At 37.7% G+C, this 19,427-nt stretch overlaps 1 protein-coding gene and 1 pseudogene across 2 annotated transcripts; one reads left to right on the top strand and one right to left on the bottom strand.

Moving 5' to 3' along the window:
• The first annotated feature begins 463 nt into the window (after positions 1-463).
• LOC147498688 (cytochrome P450 87A3-like) lies at positions 464-13,643 on the top strand (annotated as a pseudogene). The gene is made up of 10 exons (XR_015196955.1): positions 464-535; positions 1,796-1,968; positions 2,063-2,387; positions 2,478-2,627; positions 11,272-11,523; positions 11,605-11,694; positions 11,780-11,858; positions 11,959-12,065; positions 12,174-12,301; positions 12,413-13,643. The product of XR_015196955.1 is annotated as a cytochrome P450 87A3-like (transcript).
• LOC147498687 (nicotinamide adenine dinucleotide transporter 1, chloroplastic-like) lies at positions 13,154-19,162 on the bottom strand. The gene is made up of 9 exons (XM_086560616.1): positions 18,833-19,162; positions 18,647-18,742; positions 17,568-17,674; positions 17,207-17,255; positions 16,880-16,989; positions 15,586-15,680; positions 15,415-15,503; positions 14,800-14,894; positions 13,154-13,804 (listed from the first exon to the last, which is right to left on the bottom strand). The coding sequence occupies exons 1-9, from the start codon at positions 18,903-18,905 to the stop codon at positions 13,568-13,570; spliced, it is 951 nt and encodes a 316-aa protein (XP_086416742.1). The 5' UTR covers positions 18,906-19,162; the 3' UTR covers positions 13,154-13,567.
• Between the last annotated feature and the right edge of the window lie 265 nt (positions 19,163-19,427).

The following is a 19,427-nucleotide window of genomic DNA, read 5'->3' as shown; positions in this document are numbered from 1 at the left end:
CGTTCTCTTTAGCACATTTTGGATTCCACTGATGTCTTTGTGGGAATGATTTTCATAACAAAATAAGTGAAATATGAAATTGTACCCCTACGAAAAGTTGTTCACAAATTGAAGCATCGGTGTCCATTCACTTCAACGTTGATTAGAGGAGGTTCAATTTGGTTTGGATAAATTGCTGAATAATCTGACTTTGCTTGGAGATGGTATCTATACGCAGAAGATTAGCCAATTCTAAAATTTGTCAGTCTGTCAAAAACTCTAATAAAGAGTTGACCCCTGATCATTTTTAGGTGACACCTTGCTATTTAGGATTGTTGATTAATAATTAGCTTTCGGCTAGATGACATCACGCTTTTGGTATCACTGCCTAGGATAGGTCTGAACCTTGACAGGGGAAATCTTGAGGCTAGATTAACATATATTGGTATGATGCATGGGCATATTACTATCACTGAATACTGATATGCGAGTCAGGAGGACTGGCATCATAGCAGGACTGCAGGACTGGGCGAGGAAGTCGCTCTTTGGAAGCATGGTGTAATAATAGCTTTCTATTCCTTCACAGCTTTGACTTTTGGGAAGTATTGGCTCGTTATATTCGAGTTAGGGGGCCTATGAAAGGACATGAAGCAATTCACCCTATCAACATTCTCCATACTGAAAGGGGCTTGCTAAGAATATGTATGGTAGCTGAGGAACACTGTCAGTGACTTTTGCAGACAACAGGATCAAGAACTGAACAAGCCTCGAATGTCCTCGTTACAAATTCACTAATGGATCAGAGTTTGTCCGTATAGAAACTAGGAAATCGATAATGCATAATGTATGATTTAACCTATCTCCTTCCTAGGAATGCAGAAAATATGGTCATGAAAGCAGACTAAAACTAGCCTTCGGCCTCAGTAATTGTCATGAAGGACACATATTCCATATATCATTATTGTCCTAATTGGTTGTTTTAATATCGCCTGGACACACGGTTGTGAAGCTGCAAAAGATCCTTTCTTATTATGACGCTGTGCAAAATAAGCATAGGAGTGATAAGCATCCTGAGAGTGTGATGGAGTTGATGAATACTGGGGGATGGAGCTAAGATCTTTAAGAAGCTTATGCTGGAAGAAAGATGGATTAGAAGAACGCTGATTTTTTTATAAAGAACCATTCTCATAACTACCATGATGAAGTGAGCCAAGCAGAATACCAATAAATTTGGAGTTTATTAGTATAAATCAAGATGTAGACAGTAGACACTAAGATTTTACTTGTAATGTGTTTTTTTACTGATGTGAGCTTTGGAGACTCCTCCAAGTATTGAAAAATTATCCTGGGATTCATCACATTCTACTCGGATTCTAGTACTGTTTTGTCAAGCCTTCACCTAGAGAGTATCATTGCTCCAGCTTCGAGTAAATAGGCACACCGCATCATTATTTTGTGAGAAAGAACAACTGCAACAGACAAGGCATAAACTTTGAAACATAGAACTATATGGGGAGATTAGGACATCAATTATTCTAGTATATAAGGGATCGAAAGGCAACCTCATACACAAGTTCCAAAATTCTATGTATATTTAGTTAATTAGTCCCGTCTTTGTTTCCCTATCTACTGTATTTAAGTGCCACACTAGAATACGCAAGGCAGCCAAGGCTGATCATCGTTCAACAAACTTCTTCTCTAGGAATTCCTGCAAACATAAGCATATTTTCTTCCATAACTAGAAGACTGATAAAAACAATATATCCGTAGGTAATATACAAGTGAAACATGTAGTCAGTCGTTTTGCTCATTGTAGCTGTCTTCTAATATATACACTACAAATTGGCTTCACAAGTGGAGGAATCCCAAATGCAGCGGAACCCTCCCACCAGGTTCAATGGGTTTTCCAATGATTGGGGAAACTCTTCAGTTCTTCTCCTCAAACTCATCTTTTGACATTCCGCCTTTCATCAGAGAGAGGATGAAACGGTAGGGACAACAACACATTATCGATTTTAGTTTTGAAATTTTGTAAAAAAGACAATAGTTATTAACTGATGAGCTGCATCATATCATTCTTCAGATATGGTACACTCTTCCGCACTAGCCTGGTTGGTCAATGTGTTGTTGTCTCGACAGACCCAGAGATCAACCAATTTATTTTCCAACAAGAAGGCCGATTATTCAAGAGTTGGTACATGGACAGTTTTACAGAGCTTTTTGGTAGCCAGACTGTGCCATCTGCACATAGTTTTGTTCATAAGTACTTCAGAAGCTTGATTTTGAATCTATTTGGTCCTGAAAATCTAAAGAAAAACCTTCTCCCTGAAGTGGAAGAGACATCTCGCAGATATTTGCAGTTGTGGTCTAGCATGAACAGCGTGGAACTAAAAGATGGAATTTCAACTGTAAACTTTGTTTTAAGGATCAGTTTCTCTTGTCATTGGTTCTATGTTCCACTGAATTCCCTTTCTGAAACAATTCTCTAACTTTTACAGATGATATTTGATTTGATTGCTAAGAAGATGCTCAGCTATGACGAAGCAAAGTCATCTGCTAAACTAAGAGAGAATTTTGTAGATTTCATTAAGGGTTTAATCTCATTTCCTCTCAACATTCCTGGGACTGCTTACTATAAATGTTTACAGGTACAGTGTCAATGACATTCTTCTCATGAAGTCTGAAGCACTTACCATAACTCATGAAAATTCCTTGCTCGATCATTAAATTAAAGTACGTTGAACACGAAAATTATGAAATTCAACTCTGTAGAACTAGAGGATTCAATTCAATTCAGTTGTATATTTACTTGATTGAATTCTAAAGTGGTTACAAGTGTTTATATAGAGGTTACAAAACAAATAAACAAAACAGTCGGTGGCTTGAGAAACACGGGGAGCGGGTCGTGCTCTGTTTGCACTAGAGACGAGCGTCTAACTCTTGGACATCTTGAAGTAATGCTTTCGAGGCGCAGTCGCTCCTTACAAGAAAAGCTTATCTTGACCCCTCAAGTTGGTGCATAGATGTCATCATGCCCAACTTGTCAACCGAGTTTCAAACACCTTGTGAGATACACCTTTGGTAAAAACATCAGCTAATTGCTCCTCTGAGGTTACGAATGGAAAACGAATAACCTTCCTGTCAAGATTTTCTTTAATAAAATGACGATCAACCTCCACATGCTTTGTTCGATCATGCTGAAGTGGGTTATGTGCAATTTGAATGGCTGCTTGATTATCACAATGTAAATCCATAGGCTTTTGAAACTTAAAGCCCAATTCCATCAAAACAGAACGGATCCATAACAATTCACATACTCCCTGTGCCATACCTCGAAATTCAGCTTCTGCACTCGATCTGGCAAAAACTTTCTGCTTCTTACTACGCCAAGTTACAAGATTTCCACCGACAAAAGTGAAATATCCTGATGTAGAACGTCTATCAGTTTTATCACCAGCCCAATTTGCATCTGTGTATTCAACAATATCCAATACATCATACTTTCCAAACAGTAAACCATTTCCAGGTGCCTTCAAATACTTCAAGATACGAGAGACTGCATCCATATGTTCTTCACTAGGACAATGCATAAATTGACTAACCACACTCACAGTATAAGCAATATCAGGTCTAGTATGAGAGAGATAAATTAACCTTCCTACAAGATGCTGATCCCTTCTTTTATCAGTAGGAACTTGATCAGGATGAATTGCGAGTCCATGATTCATCTCAATGGGTGTCTCCATTGGTTTGCAATCCAACATTCCTGTTTCAGCAAGCAAATCTAGAACATACTTCCTCTGTGAGAGTGAAATCCCTTTTTTAGACCTTGTAACTTCAATACCCAGAAAATACTTCAGTTGTCCTAAATCATTCATTTCAAATTCTTCCAACAAATACTTCTGCAATTCATTTATTTCCTTCGGATCATCCCCTGTAACGATCATGTCATCAACATACACAATTAGAGCTGTAATCTTACCATTCTTGTGTTTGATAAACAAGGTATGGTCAGAATTGCTCTGTTTGTACCCAAAAACTCTCATTGACTGTGTATGTATTCCAAACCAAGCTCTTGGAGACTGTTTCAGGCCATACAAAGCCTTCTTCAGTTTACACACCTTCCCAACATCTTTGGGATGGTTCTTCACACCGGGAGGCATATCCATGTATACTTCTTCCTCCAAATTCCCATTTATGAATGCATTCTTCACATCAAGCTGGTGCAAGGGCCAATCTTTATTTGCTGCAAGCAAAATTAAAATTCGGACCGTATTGATTTTTTCCACAGGTGCGAAAGTCTCCTCATAATCAATTCCATAACGCTGTGTGTATCCCTTGGCAACCAATCTCGCCTTATATATATTAATAGTTTCATCTGCATTAAGCTTCACAGTAAACACCCAACGACATCCAACAATCTTTATTCCAACAGGCATATCAACTACCTCCCATATTACATTCTTTTGAAGGGCTTCCAATTCTTCATTCATTGCTTTCTTCCATTTTGGATCTTTCAAATTAAAGCATCCTGCACATTACTAGGAATAGATACAGTAGATAATTGATTTATGACAAGTGCATGTGACTCAGAAAGGCTATGGTTAGATATAGAGTTAGTTATAGGATATTTGGCATTGGCTTTGATTTCTGGTTCATATTGTTTCTTAGGAACTCCCTTACTAACTCTTTGTGATTGTCTAGGTTCAAGACTTTCTAACCCAACAGATTCATTAACAGTTATAGGAGGTACCTGAGGTGGATCATGCTGATCGAGATCTTCAGTTATTGATGTAGAAGGGGAAATATCATGTTCTACCGTTTCAGATACATCCGGCTCATGTGCTACAGTTTCAAATACATCCGGATCATGTGTTTCTGTCTCTACTTCTATAGGATCAATTTCTGCTTCAGGAACTTCAAATCGTTCCAATTCCCCAAAGACATCAAGATTCCCTTCACCTTCACTCTCCCCCTGATGGGAAGACTGGGAAACTCCCCTTGAGTAATACGGGTCGGATTCATGGAATGAGACATCAAGAGATATATACATCTTGTCAGTAATGGGATCATAACACCTATACCCTTTCTGAAACTTTGCATAACCCACAAAAATACACTTCTTCGCACGAGGATCAAGTTTACTTCGTTCTGGTTGTGGGATATGGACATAAGCTGTACATCCAAACACCCGAGGCTCCAAGTTAAGCATGGATGGGATGGACAAAAGTGTATGGAGTTTCTGATAAGGATTCTGGAACTCAATTACCCGTGAGGGAGTACGGTTTATAACATAGGCTGTTAATTTCACTGCTTCACCCTAATAGGATCGAGGTACATTCATGCCAAACAAGGAGGCACGAACAACTTCTAACAACTGCCTATTCTTCCGTTTTGCTAAACCATTTTGTTGGGGGGTACCAGAATTGGAGGTTTGATGATGAATTCCAATTGACCGACAAAATTCAGACATGAGGCCATTCACAAATTCGCCACCATTATCAGACTGAAAAGCCCTGATAGATTGTTGATAATGTGTCGCCACCATTTTGTAAAAACCAATAAACATCCCATATACATCACTTTTGTGTTTCAATAATGACACCTAGATCATGCGAGTGCAATCATCAATAAAGGTCATGTCACACCCCGAATTTCGACAGAATTCGGAAAAACAATATTTGTTCCCGACTCTTCAATCTTCGAGGTGTGACGCACTCTCAACTCCCAAAAACCCATAAACAGTTTAAATATGCGGATAATTAAAAACCAATAAAATTTTTAACTTAAACAAAAGTCCTCTTCATTACAAAAATTCACAAATCTGATTAAGTTACAAATCTCCTTTCAATAACTCTTTATTTAAATTTACAAATGAAAATACAAATAACATTATCTCAACTGAAAAATCTATATCACCTCGAGGGAAACAAAACATATCACGAAATGCAATGCTAACATGAACCACAAGCAAAGAACCAACCTTCTTCAACACTAAACTGTCAAGACTTATCAACTATGTTCATTTAATGAACACACCCGATAAGCAAATATGCAAATCGGGTGACATTATAAAAATACTTGGTGTGAGTAGCTCTAAAATACAACATATACTTATACATATACATACACAATCCATAAAGGCGGTTAGTTCCTCCACCGAGTAGCATTAACTTCCAACAACTAATCTGACATTCTTAACTACAATAAGTAAAGGCGGTAGTTCCTCCAATTTAGGCCTTAACTTCCCACTAACCACACAACAAACCATACGCATAATAAAAAGGCATTTAGTTCCTCCACGAGGCGTCTTAGGTTCTAACTAAACTAATAACCAGCCAAGCATATTCTATACTTACCGCATTTCATGCTCAATTACAGAGTGGGTCGTCTCTGCACAAATAATTAGTTTGACTCACCTTTATGCAAAACCATATACAATCATCTATCTAAAGATATATCATTAACTAACATATTACCATAATTATATTAATTAAGGCTTTCTTTGCGTGTCCCTAAAATTACGTCGTATCTATGTCTTACCTAGTTTCCCTGGCTACCACAATCGCTTCCCAACGCCGAACATGTACATCCACATGCCTCCCCTTACATAATGAACCACTTTCGTGGTGTAACTACCACTGGCGGGATGCCGCGCACTAGGTAACCCTCACCGCGAAAAGCCATTATGTAAGTATTATATTATCTGACATAAAATATCGCTACGTTTTGTTCTAGTTTTGCTTGACGGAATAATCAAGCCATTATTCACTATGCGGAAGGGCCATTCAGATTCTTGAAACGCCGGAAGGGCCAATCACATTACTTACGCCAAAGGGCCATTCAAAAGGGCCAAATTACTTTACGCCGAAGGGGCCAATTCACTGAAACGCCAGAAGGGCCAATCATAGCACATAAGTTGTGGTAGCTAGGTTCTAGGATTTTCGTTACGTAATTTATTCAGGTGTCATACCTTTATATCTCAGAATAATTCTTATCCTATCTCATGCCAGTATACTTAATTGTATTGAAGCTCAACGTTTCTCGTTATAATACAATCCACATTATCATTATATCACGTGCATGTCAAATACATTATTGCACTAAGCCAAATATATGTAGAATTATTTCAATACATCTCATAACAGCTTTCATTCTTTCACGTGCCAATATATTATTGCACTAAGCCACAATCCCGTGGGAAAATATCCACACATACTATACTACCTCATAATAGCATCTCACATATATAATAATGGAGCGTTTATATCCATTTATTTCTCAAAAACTATTGCATTTAATATATATATCCCTATATATTATATAATGTCACAATTGCTTCAAACGTATCGCATAACATTTTTATAGCGTTTTAGGAATATTGTATCTCCTAAAGTTTCTATCTCATCACGTGTCAAAATATACCTAATATCAACGTCAAATCTTTCCTAGATAATGACAACCAAATTTATACAAGCTTCGACAATATTTTATTACTACATTTGTCCATATTCTTAAATATGTGAAAAATCTGGAAAAAGTCAACATTCCACAGTCAACGGTCAATGGTCAAAGTCAAAGTCAAAATCAACACATCATTGTCAAAGTCAAACTGTCGTTTCCATGTTCAACAGGTTCAGGGTCATAGCCATGGTTCATGGCTAAGGGCAAAAGTACATGATTCATGGGCTCATGACTAAGGTAATGGTTCGGGACCAACTAAATAGAGCCCAAAACCCAAACCTTAGAACCCAAAAGTCTAAATATTGGAAGACTCATTTGGATCTCTATTAAGTCCTATGGACTGGCCCCAAGCAATATTAGAAATCGGCCCAAAAACTTTAAACTGAACTGGCCCTAAATTAAAACAAAATCGGGCCCAATCAAAACAAATGAAACTGGCCCATAGAACTTAAAACTAAAACTGGTCCAAAACTTAATTAAACTGGTCCGGCCCAACAACTAATATCAAAACCGGCCCAAAACTAAAATAGATTATTGGACCCCAAACAAAACCAAACTAAGGTCCGGCCCCAACACAACTAATAGAGTTTTGGCCCAACCAAAACTTAACCATTTCGGCCCAAGTAACAAAAACCAAAAGGCTTTGGCCCAAAGCCCAAGCCTAGCCGGTCATCTTCTCCACCAGTTACCACCACCACCAGCTCGCCACCAATTCCGATCGCCCACCCATTTCAACCAACCGATTGTAATCCCCCTAACAACCCCTACAAATTTAACAAAACCAAAAACCCCAAATCATTCAATTCATATACTTCCTCAAAACTAGATCTAGATTTCGCGCCGCCATTAATGGCTTCTACAACCTCCGACAGCCCTCACACACCCTACACTATCCCACTTCAACCCATTATCAAACAACCAACAAAATCAACCAAAAACAGTTTGAATTATTTTACAGAGGATGTTTGGGCGAGCCGCCATTAACGCGTTTTGGGAGCTTCCAACAGCACTTCCGCCAACCCCCAACCACCACCAAACGGTTGGGTTTCGATCCCCCTCACAACCAAACCTTTGGAGTGTAATCAACACCCAAACAAAACCTCCAGGCTCACAACTGTCGACGCCATTAACGTCTCCTTCCACCTTCACAGCACCCACTCGATCAACCAACAGCCAACATCAATTCTTTACTCCCCCGACATCAACCAACAGCCCAAAACAACAACAATATAAACATACCACAGGTTCAAATCATATACATAACGATATACAGTACGATTCCTTTCTTTATTGGGCTTTCGCCGCCATTAACGACCCATAAAGCTTCGACAGTTAAATCCCAATTTCCGATATTTAACGAAGTTTAATAATACGACAGGCACGACGTAGAATAAAACAAGATAATAAGTAGTATCAATAGGCAGAACTTAGACAGTATACACCAATACACGAAAACTATAAATTTGGTGAAATAGCAAAAATAGCTACTCACCTGTATTAACAGCTCCTACGAATTCCTTCTAGTCTGAGTCATCGCGCTCCAACGCTCGAGCAAACAAGCCGCCTCCATTTTTATTATTTTATTCTCTAAAAACCCTATTCTCTAGAACAATATGATTATATACTTGGGTTTGAAATCCAAGCCCAATACAGACTCGGGCCCAGAATCAAGCCTGCGTATCTCAAATCCAATCCAGCCGATTTTTAAATAAATAATTTAATTAATTAATAAATAGAAAAATATGTATTTTAAATACGGGCGTTACAGGTCACATAATAACGAACTCCAGAAAATGAAGAAACTTTGGCAGGACCCCAAACATCAGAGTGAATTTTTATAAAAGGAACATGACATCTATTAATACTTGGTGAATAAGAAATACGGTAGCTCTTGGCCAGTTCACAAATGTCACAATGAAACTCAAAATCATTAATAATTGAAAATAACTGAGGTTGCAACCTCTTAAGATAACTAAACGAAAGATGACCTAACCGACGATGCCATAACCACACAACTTTTTTTGCATTCTCGACTCTATTGACCTGATTAGCTTGCCCCAGAGAATACTTCTGTTTCTCTCCAGTTTCTGTCAAATCCAGATAGTACAGTTTCCCCCTTCTAACACCATAACCAAGGACTTGTCGAATCAGAATGTCCTGAAAAACACAGAAGGATGGATAAAACGTCACAGTACATGCAAGTGCTAGAATGATTTAAGCAAGGGATGGAACAACTAAGACAGATTCAAGAGTGAGGGTTTTAGATAACATAATAGAACCTTCTCCACTAACCGGAGTTGGAGTACCATTTGCAGTAAAAATAGCGGTTTGAGGTGAAACTCTAAGACTTTCCACAAAGGTAGGGTCATTTGTCATATGGTTAGATGCACTGAATCAATTATCCATGTACTATTCAAATAACATTACCATTCATACCTGATTGAGTTATATTTGCTGAAACATGGTCTGGATGTCCATGGACAGCATTAGCAATGATAGCCTTGCTTATATTCTTTTTCGTGGCCTCTTTTGAAGTCCCACCAATCAAGGTAGTCAATCACTTCATAACATCTCTCCTTGCTATGACCCAATTCTCCACAAACACTGCACTTTTTATCTGCATAAGGATTGGATTTACCTTTAGGGTGGCGTGAAGGACCAACGAAACCGGGTGGAGTACTGGTCTTGCTATGAACAGCCAAGACAGAGGATTCAGTGGATACAGAACACCCCATAGCCTGTTCTCCGATTGCACCTTGCGAATGTAAGCATAGCTTTGCTCCAAGAAAAATTTAGGCTCCTTGCGAAAAATCTCTCCACGCACCTGATTATACTCCGAATCCAGTCCACGCAAAAACATATGAACTTGAAATCTAGACATTGTTGACGTCTCATGAACTACAGCAGCAACATTGCTATTCTGGAATGTCACCTTTTGATCAATTTCCTGGAACATGGCCACCAATTCGTTGTAATAGGAAGGAATAAGTCTTCCATTCGCTTCGGCTTCAAAGCATTTAAGTATTCAATTCAAAAATTCAAGTTTCATCGAGTCATCATAGAAGGTCTTCTCCACGACCTCCCAAATGTCTCTTTGCGGTAGGAAGATTTAATATATCGATTCATAAGAGAAATCTCCATAGAATCAATAAGCCAATTTTTCACCTTTTCATTATCTGTTCCCAAACTTCATAGTTGGGTGAATTCATATCCGGTTCAACCTTTGTGCCAGTCAAAAAACCAATATTTCCCCGTGCTCCAATACGCATCCGCATGAGAGGAGCCCATATGGTATAGTTGGACTCATCTAATGAAAGAGTTTTTGGGAACGCAGAGTTGTCTTGTGGGGTGTAGTGGTGATGAATGACGTTTGAGGAATTGGTGTCAGATTCAGCCATTGTAGAAAAAAAAAATTGGGTTTGAGATTTAGGTTTTGGAAAAAAATTGGGTTTGAGATTCAAGGATTCAAGGTTGTAATACGCAGCGGATTTCAATGGTTTAGCTCTGATACAATGTAGAACTAGAGGATTCAATTCAATTCAGTTGTATATTTACTTGATTGAATTCTAAAGTGGTTACAAGTGTTTATATAGAGGTTACAAAACAAAGAAACAAAACAGTCGGTGGCTTGAGAAACACGGGGTGCGGGTCGCGCTCTGCTTGCACTGGAGACGAGCATCTAGCTACTGGACATCGGTAATGCCTGAGGCGCAGGTCGCGCTCCTTCAGGCTTTATCTTGAGTGCAGGTCGCGCTCTATACAAGAAAAACTATATACAGCTTTCTACAATCTACTTACTATCCGTCTCAAACTCATCTGACTCACTAGGGACGGAAGAAGGCAATGAAGTTCCTAAAGTCTACATTAGATGAGAGGAGTTCATCACCTGAGATGCACTGTGGCGACTTCCTTGATCTTATCATTGAAGAGTTGAAGAAAGAGGATTCCATCTTGAGTGAAGGGTTTGCTCTAGATTTGTTGTTTGTGCTTCTCTTTGCTAGCTTTGAGACAACTTCCTCTTCTCTCACTCTAGGCATGAAGTTTCTCGTTGAACATCCTTCTGTCCTGGACGAGTTAACGGTTTGTAAAGCCTGTTTTAGACCATTAATTATTGCATAAAGCGTATTAACCAACCAACGGATTTTGTTAACTCAAGAACAGAAAGAGCATGAGTCTATTATAAGAAATCGTGAAACTATGGACACAGGAATCACATGGAAAGAATACAAATCAATGACCTTCACATTTATGGTGAGTATGATAATGTATGTAAACACATTTTATCGTTCTCGCATTTCTCTATTCAAACTAAACCTGTCTGTTATATCTGTTGCAGGTTATCAACGAAATAATAAGGCTGGCTAATATCGTACCAGGGGTTTTCAGAAAAACAATTACAGATGTTCAGCTAAATGGCATGTCTAAATGCATTAGCTTAGCTAGCTAACCTTCATTACCTATCTTTGATCTAATTCTTATACAGCTTGTACTGAAGTATTATTGCAAAATTTTCAGGATATACAATCCCAGAAGGGTGGGCCGTCATGGTCTGTCCTCCTGCAGTTCATCTGAACCCCTTAAAGTATGAAGATCCTCTTTGTTTCAATCCATGGAGATGGGATGTAAGTGAAATAGTACTTACATTAGAAACACTTAAATTGTTGAAGACGTTTCAGGTTTTGATTTCCAACTATGATGTCACAAATTGTTGTCGTTGATAACTGCAGCAGGGTGTAGAATTAACTGGCGGTTCTAAAAACTTTATTGCTTTCGGTGGTGGCTTGAGATATTGTGTAGGAGCAGACATGGCAAAGCTACAGATGGCAATATTTTTCCATTGCTTGGTCACCAAGTATAGGTATTAACATCTTTGCAAATAAAGATGGCAAATGTACACATCACAGTATCACACTGTAACAGACTAGACTCAAACAGAAGGTCTCAACTCTAAATTATTTTCAATTATCAGGTGAAAGATAGCCAGAAGACCTGGTCTAATATTTCCAAATGGTATGCACGTTAAAATCACGGAAAAGGCAGAAGCTGTGGATTGAACTATGAGCAATTGATTGTGCTACTTATATAGTTATATATCAGAAGGGGACATCAACATGAATTACAACTCTGTCGTTCTGATTTATACCATTTAGAGCAGTAGTTTGTTAGTTTAAAATGGTATTCTCACTAGGAAGAATCCAGAGTGAAGAAGTCAAATTGATAAATGGACCTAGAAACTACTTTAACTTTTGTAATGGCCAATTTGAATTCCATACGAACAAAAGGTGTAAGTTGCTCTCATGAAGATATATAGTGGGGAACCAACGTAGTTTGTGAAAAAAGGACAGATCAGACCTAAAGAAAATAGATAAGAAAATAAGGAACCAGTTCAACATCTTGCATACACTTTGGAAGATCACGCATAGGTTGTTGGTGGTTTACCCAGCCAGCAAGCTGATGAGCATCCCCGTCAAACTTCCTGCTAATCCATATAAAGCTCTTCAAGAGCAAACCAGAGCAGCCAATGACCAATTACATCCCAAGCCATTGACAGCTTGAAGCAAGAGGGGATTCCCTTTCATCGTTTCATGAACAATTTCAACTGCATAAAAGTTGACCAATGCTACTGTTAACTATATTATTGTTCGACAGTTAATGCATGAGTCAAAAGTCCGAAACCAAAGACAGAAAAGAAACTGAACAAGATAAGAAATTAAGAATCATCCAAGAAGAATCTTCATAGTCGTGAAAAATATGATATTGCCAGTCCATACTAACAATTGTTGTACAATAATCAAATGTCAACTGACATCAAAACTTTGCATTATCGTCATTATCACTTTGCATTGTGTTGACCCTTTGCACGAGCAAAAAATACTCTATTCCTCAATGATACAGAAGATCACACCCCACTTCTGGTAATCTGAAGGGGGGAAATATTCTGTTGAGCTTGCTGTTGACTATCTTATCACAATCAATATGTAAATCCAGTCTTCAATTTCAATCATCAATTGGAACAAACAAAGGCCGGTCTGAATACCTTGCCTTCTTATGATTGTGTGGTGCAAGGATGCATTGACCCACACTACAATGCATATGTGGTTCGAGAAAGGATTTCCATCTATCTCTATAGCGTGTGAGGCTGTGGTTCAGGAGGGAATGATGAAATAAGAAACCTGTGAATCATCTCAAAGCTGGTAAACGTAATTACAGCAGCAGGGGTGGTTCTGAGCAGATTGGTGGCACAACCACGGTAAAATCCTGAAAGGCCCTCTTTCTGAAAAACTTTCTTAGTGCAGTCAATAACGCCCAAATACCGTTTCTCAGAGTAGTGACCCTGTTCTTGAAGCCTTGAACGCACAACCTGAAGAAAATCAAGAGTAAGATGTCAGAATTACAGTGATGAAAAATGCTGATAAACAGTGAAAAATGAAATTGAACTATTAAATCAACAAGGATGTGGGAGTGTGACTAACAACCCAAGGGGAAACATTCTGCAGAATTACATAACTTGGAAGCCATCTACGAAAATTATATTTCCCTTTCAGGGGGTTCCTTTTTAATTATCTGATCAAAGCACCGCTTCAGATGATCACAACTAAAATTATAAAATGACATTTATAATGTTCTGAAAGGATTTGAATTTTGTTGCACATAAAAAGTTATTTAAAACAAATTAAAAGGGAAAAATAATAATAAAGGAAAACGCTTTTACTGCACTTTGCCTGAGGTGGTAAAGGACATCACTTACTCTGTATAAATGAATTAACTCTCAACAAGTTAAAAAATAAAATTAAAGGGAAAAATAGAGAGAATCAAAACACAACTACAAGAACAGCTTTTAGCTCTTTACATTAACGTATGCTACTCCTAACTTAAAAAAGAAGTTGTCGGAGTACTGAAGAACAAGCAGAAAGAGAAGACAACCTTTTGCTTCAGCATAACTTAGAATCAAATAAAAATAAAAACCCATTTTATGGTCAAGCAACTCATGCATGCTGTATGCACAAGCATACAATTCAACTATCCATATTGTTTCAGCTCATACAGTATAGAAAAATATTCTCACACTAAAACTAATAACTGGAGAAAAGGAGGTCCAACGCTACAGAGATACCAACAACACTAACACAATACTAAAGTATACAGAAAAAGGAAATCTTTATTAAGATTATAAAAAAGGTTTGGTACAAAATATGTGTTGGCGTGTGCTTTATTGGATGCAGAAAGCGTGATATCCAAGCAATAGTGACAAGAGGTCACAGTAGTAATAACTGCCATATGGACTATAGTCTTACACAAGAGACAATCAAAACATAAAGAGAGTGAAACAACACGGGAGTTCCTATGAATGCATACCTCATGTGGATACGTCAATGTAGATGCAGCTATTTTGGAGACTGAAGAGGCAAGAGCAACATCACGTGCACCGAGTGTATCAGGGGTTTTATTATCTGTATCCATCACAGAACTCAAGAAGTAAACATCTTGATAATAAAAAGAGGAAGAAATTACATGAAAAAACTATAAAAATAAGGTACAAAGGGAGCATGGGTACGGGTACGAGAGTCCGATCTAGACACCGGTGGAGATTCGGACACGCATCGTCTAAAAAATTGAAAATCAGGTTCGTAGACACATTCAATTTAATTTTAACTTGTTTTTTTAAAGAACTATTTGACAAGAAGGTTATAGAAAAGATACGTATAGTTTGGTGGTTACAGGATTCCGATTTTAATATTTTATGTTTCTTTGGCTCATATCTTATTTAAGGTATACATTATCATCCACCTCTTCATCTAGAAGCGTCGGTGCCGTATCTGAATCGTGTGTCCATGTCGGCGTGGGACACAGGACACGACACAAAATATGAAGCACCCGCGCAACAGAGAAGGAGGGGTACCAAAATAGGGGAAATAAAAACAAACACAAAAAATCAATAACCAACAACTACACCAAACAAAAGATATATACCTCGCTTCGCCAGATAGATTTTGATCTTCTCATACGTCGGAAATTGAATAGCAACGTGGCTGACTCCCGCCAATGCAGGCACAAGACCACTATAGGCCAACACAAAAGTTAGACAGTTTTACAAATTACATTGGTAGGTTACCAGCTGATCTTTGGGAATAGAGAGTACACCTGTATAATCCACGAATACCCTCCTGCTGAGCTATTCTCCTTAAAGCAGACAGTGTACTCCTATATGGAACCACCCCTGCCCTCATTCCTTGGGTCTACAAAAGAAAGACCAAACACAAGATATAATCTTAGGAGAACTAAGATATGTCACACTTAAACAAATGACACCGCAAAGAAAAATGCATGCAGGAACCAAAATATTTAGGACATCACTTAACAAATGACACCACAAAGAAAAATGCGTGGAGGAACCAAAATATTTAGGACTGCAAATACAACCATGAGCCTACAGAAGGAAATACAAAACTCCCCAACTCCAAATGCTATCTGCAGCTAATCCATGCAGGAAGTGGTACAATTTAATCAACTGTAATACAGATTCAAGTTCTGCGTCCACTACGACTCAAAAAATGTTTTATCGTAAAGTTTATGATTGGAAATAAGATTAGCTAGAATATGTAAATCAGAAAGAGAAGAAGTATATAAATTACGGAGTTATGTCTAGCTTTAACTAGTTCATCATAACTCCAATCTTTAACAAAATCGTAGGTGAAGATGCATATGTCTAGCTTTAACTACTTGGCATTTAAACTTTATTTATATGGGCATTATTAGCTGTAATATCAATTCCACTCTTGAAAGATGTTTTATAAGTGCACCTAAATGCACACTGTTATACAGATAAGAACATTTAAAATCTTAAAACATCTTCGGATAACCAATACAGAGAACATGAGTAGATATAACGTATGATGCAGAAGTTGCCACTTACGATTGCGAACAATAATCTGACAATAGTCAAAACTATTTGCTAGGATTGCTAACGTATTTTAGTTGAATAAAACATGGGTGCCTTGTTTTAAAAAAAAAAATCCTTTCTATTATTATTAAATACAACCGTACACTTCAGATTTTTAACATCCAATAATCAAAACCATACGCTTATTCAAGAATCAACTTTTGTGGGTCTGTGTCGGCATGTCTGCACCATGGAATGTGACAACAATTAGGTAACAGAACTGGTAAATGCTAGAACACCTTTTACAAGCCAAAGAAGGGGAATAGTGGTTAATACTTAATAGATAATTCTCGGGCATATCCAAACAAAAACCAGTAATTCATGAGAAGAGATTCTGTGGAAGAAGTGCTCTTAGATTACAAGAGGAATTTCAGAAAAAATAGTTTAACTCGGTCCTTTTCTCATTGTCTTTTTCTTAAACCCAGTGTTATATTACTTCCTAGTTTTGTCGGCTGACCATGCCAAACAATCCAAATCAGTTCATGAGTAACATACTTGAAATCTTGTCTTGACAACCCAAAGAGGGTTTGTCACAATGGTTGTTGCAGCTCCAGCACCAGCAGCAGCTATAATGTTTGCCCCTACCGAAAGCTGGTGGTTCCCATCTACAAAACATCAAAGTGCGTCGAAAGCTTTGAAGTATGAGATATTTTAAGAATATGGAGAAAGCTATTTCAAGAAGCAATATTCAAATTATATAGACGCCATATAATTCTGAATTTATGATAATATTACCCAGTATATAGATAAGCACACACACACACACACACACACACACACACACACACACACACACACACACACACACAGCTTTTAACTAACCATCTGAAGAAAGCAGACTTTTTAGCTGCTCATACATTGTGAAATAAACCTGCAAAATTAACGACAGCTGACTTGTCAGTCAAGATTTTAACATAAGATCACCTATATGCTTAAGAATCTTTTAAAAAAAACTAATAATAAAGAGATTATTTGTCAGAAATTTTGTTTCAACAAATTATCTACAATCCATACTTGTTACAGTAAAAATAAACAAATACTATATCGAACTTCACAGATGGATTCCACTGCAGACCGATATAATTAATTAACAGCCTGCTAAGAAATTTACCCAGAACCAAGTGTTCAGTATTAATGCTCAACATAAAAAGAATACAGAACTAACAGAAGATTAGTGACTCACTGCCCAGTTTGGGAGTAATGCCAAAACTGTGGGAGATAATCCCCTGTACATGCCACGTATCCCCTCTTTGTGAAATATTTGTTGCAGACTCCCAATAATGAGACTTCCTGGTTACATGGAAAATAAAACCCTCACTGTAAGCAGTATGACAGATGTATTAAGAACTTCAGCGCATTATAACACCTTTTCTTCTAAACAAAATACTCAGAAGATATCATAGTAGTACCTTTTCTTCTAAATCACAGTGCACTGCCATTTATAATTCAATGGTAGTACTGCCTTGAGTTCAAGATAACTATAAATATAAATGCCGCACTTATGAGAACAGTAATTAGTTTTTCACAAACAATATCTGGTTCCCCCAAGTTTTTAAGCAGTTCTCAACAATCCCACACGGCCGAATTCCATTTTCTCAAGTTTTATTATATTGGTAGGAGTTATCATAATTCTTAAACCTTAACATCCCAACACCCAGGCGAAGGTGTGAATTGTACCCAACGCTTGACCAGCAGGTCTCATGTATACTTGCTTTTAAAACCAAACAACAATAACTTGTGTATACTTGGAGATAGTTTAGAGTTCCATCATCATTCCCTTTATCCCATATGAATAGGGTTGGTCACATGAATTCTCAATTTCCAATCTTTTCTATTTTGAGCCATCTCACCTATTATGTTTAACTTTTTTACATCATTCCTAACAACTCCGTCCATCGTTAAATTGTTGGTCGCTCTCATTGCCTCTTACCATCTATGCACACTAACTTCCTCTCTATACCGGTGCATTACTAGGTCTACTGTGTACATGTCCAGACCATCTAAGCCTACTTTCTCTTATCCGCCTATTAGCCTTTCCCTCATCCTTATCTCTTCTAGTTACTCCTATCATCCATCTTAACAACCTCATTTCTGCTACATGAACACGTTGCTCACGTTTCTTTTTTATTCCCCATATAACTGTTCCATAGCACAAAATAAAATATACCAACAAAACAGGGCACCTAATACCATTTTTCTATTAACTCATATTATTTGAACTTATAGTACCAATTATTATGTAACTACAGATAAAGAGCAAACCTTTAACAGCTCCATCACCAAGTTTAGGCAAACCATGAACCTGAAATCTAGTTTTAATTACATCCAATGGACAAACAAACGTGGCAGCAATAACTCCTACACAAAAACCCCCAATTCCATCAATCAAATTATACAGTAAAAAAATACAGGTCAAATACTGAAAAAGGTATAAAATTTAAACAGTACCAGCGGCAGCACCAGCACCAGCGTTGCAAAGAAGACCTTTAGAACTAGGCCCATGATGTCCTCCTCCAGGCATTATTATTATTAATGAAATTTTGAGTAGATGTCTGATTTTTATAAAATTCCTCTCTGCAGAGGGAAATTAAAGTGGACCAAAGTCGCATGGCAAGTTCCGTGTAACGAATTCAATGTTTTAATTCTCCAATTTTGAAAAAAAAAATTGTTGTTAGGGTTTCCAAAACACGGATGAGGAAATTTTCAGCGGGCTGTATTTAGTTGACGCCTCAAATTTAATTGACGTTAATTTTAGGTCAAGTTACAGATATGCCCCCCGTGCTCTCTTAATTGGGTTTACAGATTAGAGATAAGTGGAATGCTAATTTTGGATATACACTCATGAGGATGTGATAATGATGATCGTGTAGACGAGAAAATAAGATTTTTATTACTTTCATACATATATACTAGAAATTAGACCCCGGCATTTTTAAAACAGGGAGTGACTCTCAAGGACAAAAATGCCGAAAAAGTAACTCTCAAGGACACCTTTATATTTTTGTAACTCTCAAGGACCGGATAGATGAAAGTTCAAGTATAC

Source organism: Coptis chinensis, chromosome 5, assembly GCF_015680905.1.
Source record: "Coptis chinensis isolate HL-2020 chromosome 5, ASM1568090v1, whole genome shotgun sequence".
NCBI lineage: Eukaryota > Viridiplantae > Streptophyta > Magnoliopsida > Ranunculales > Ranunculaceae > Coptis > Coptis chinensis.
The sequence above is the reverse complement of the archived record's forward strand: the minus strand, read 5'-3'. Positions and strand labels throughout refer to the sequence as shown.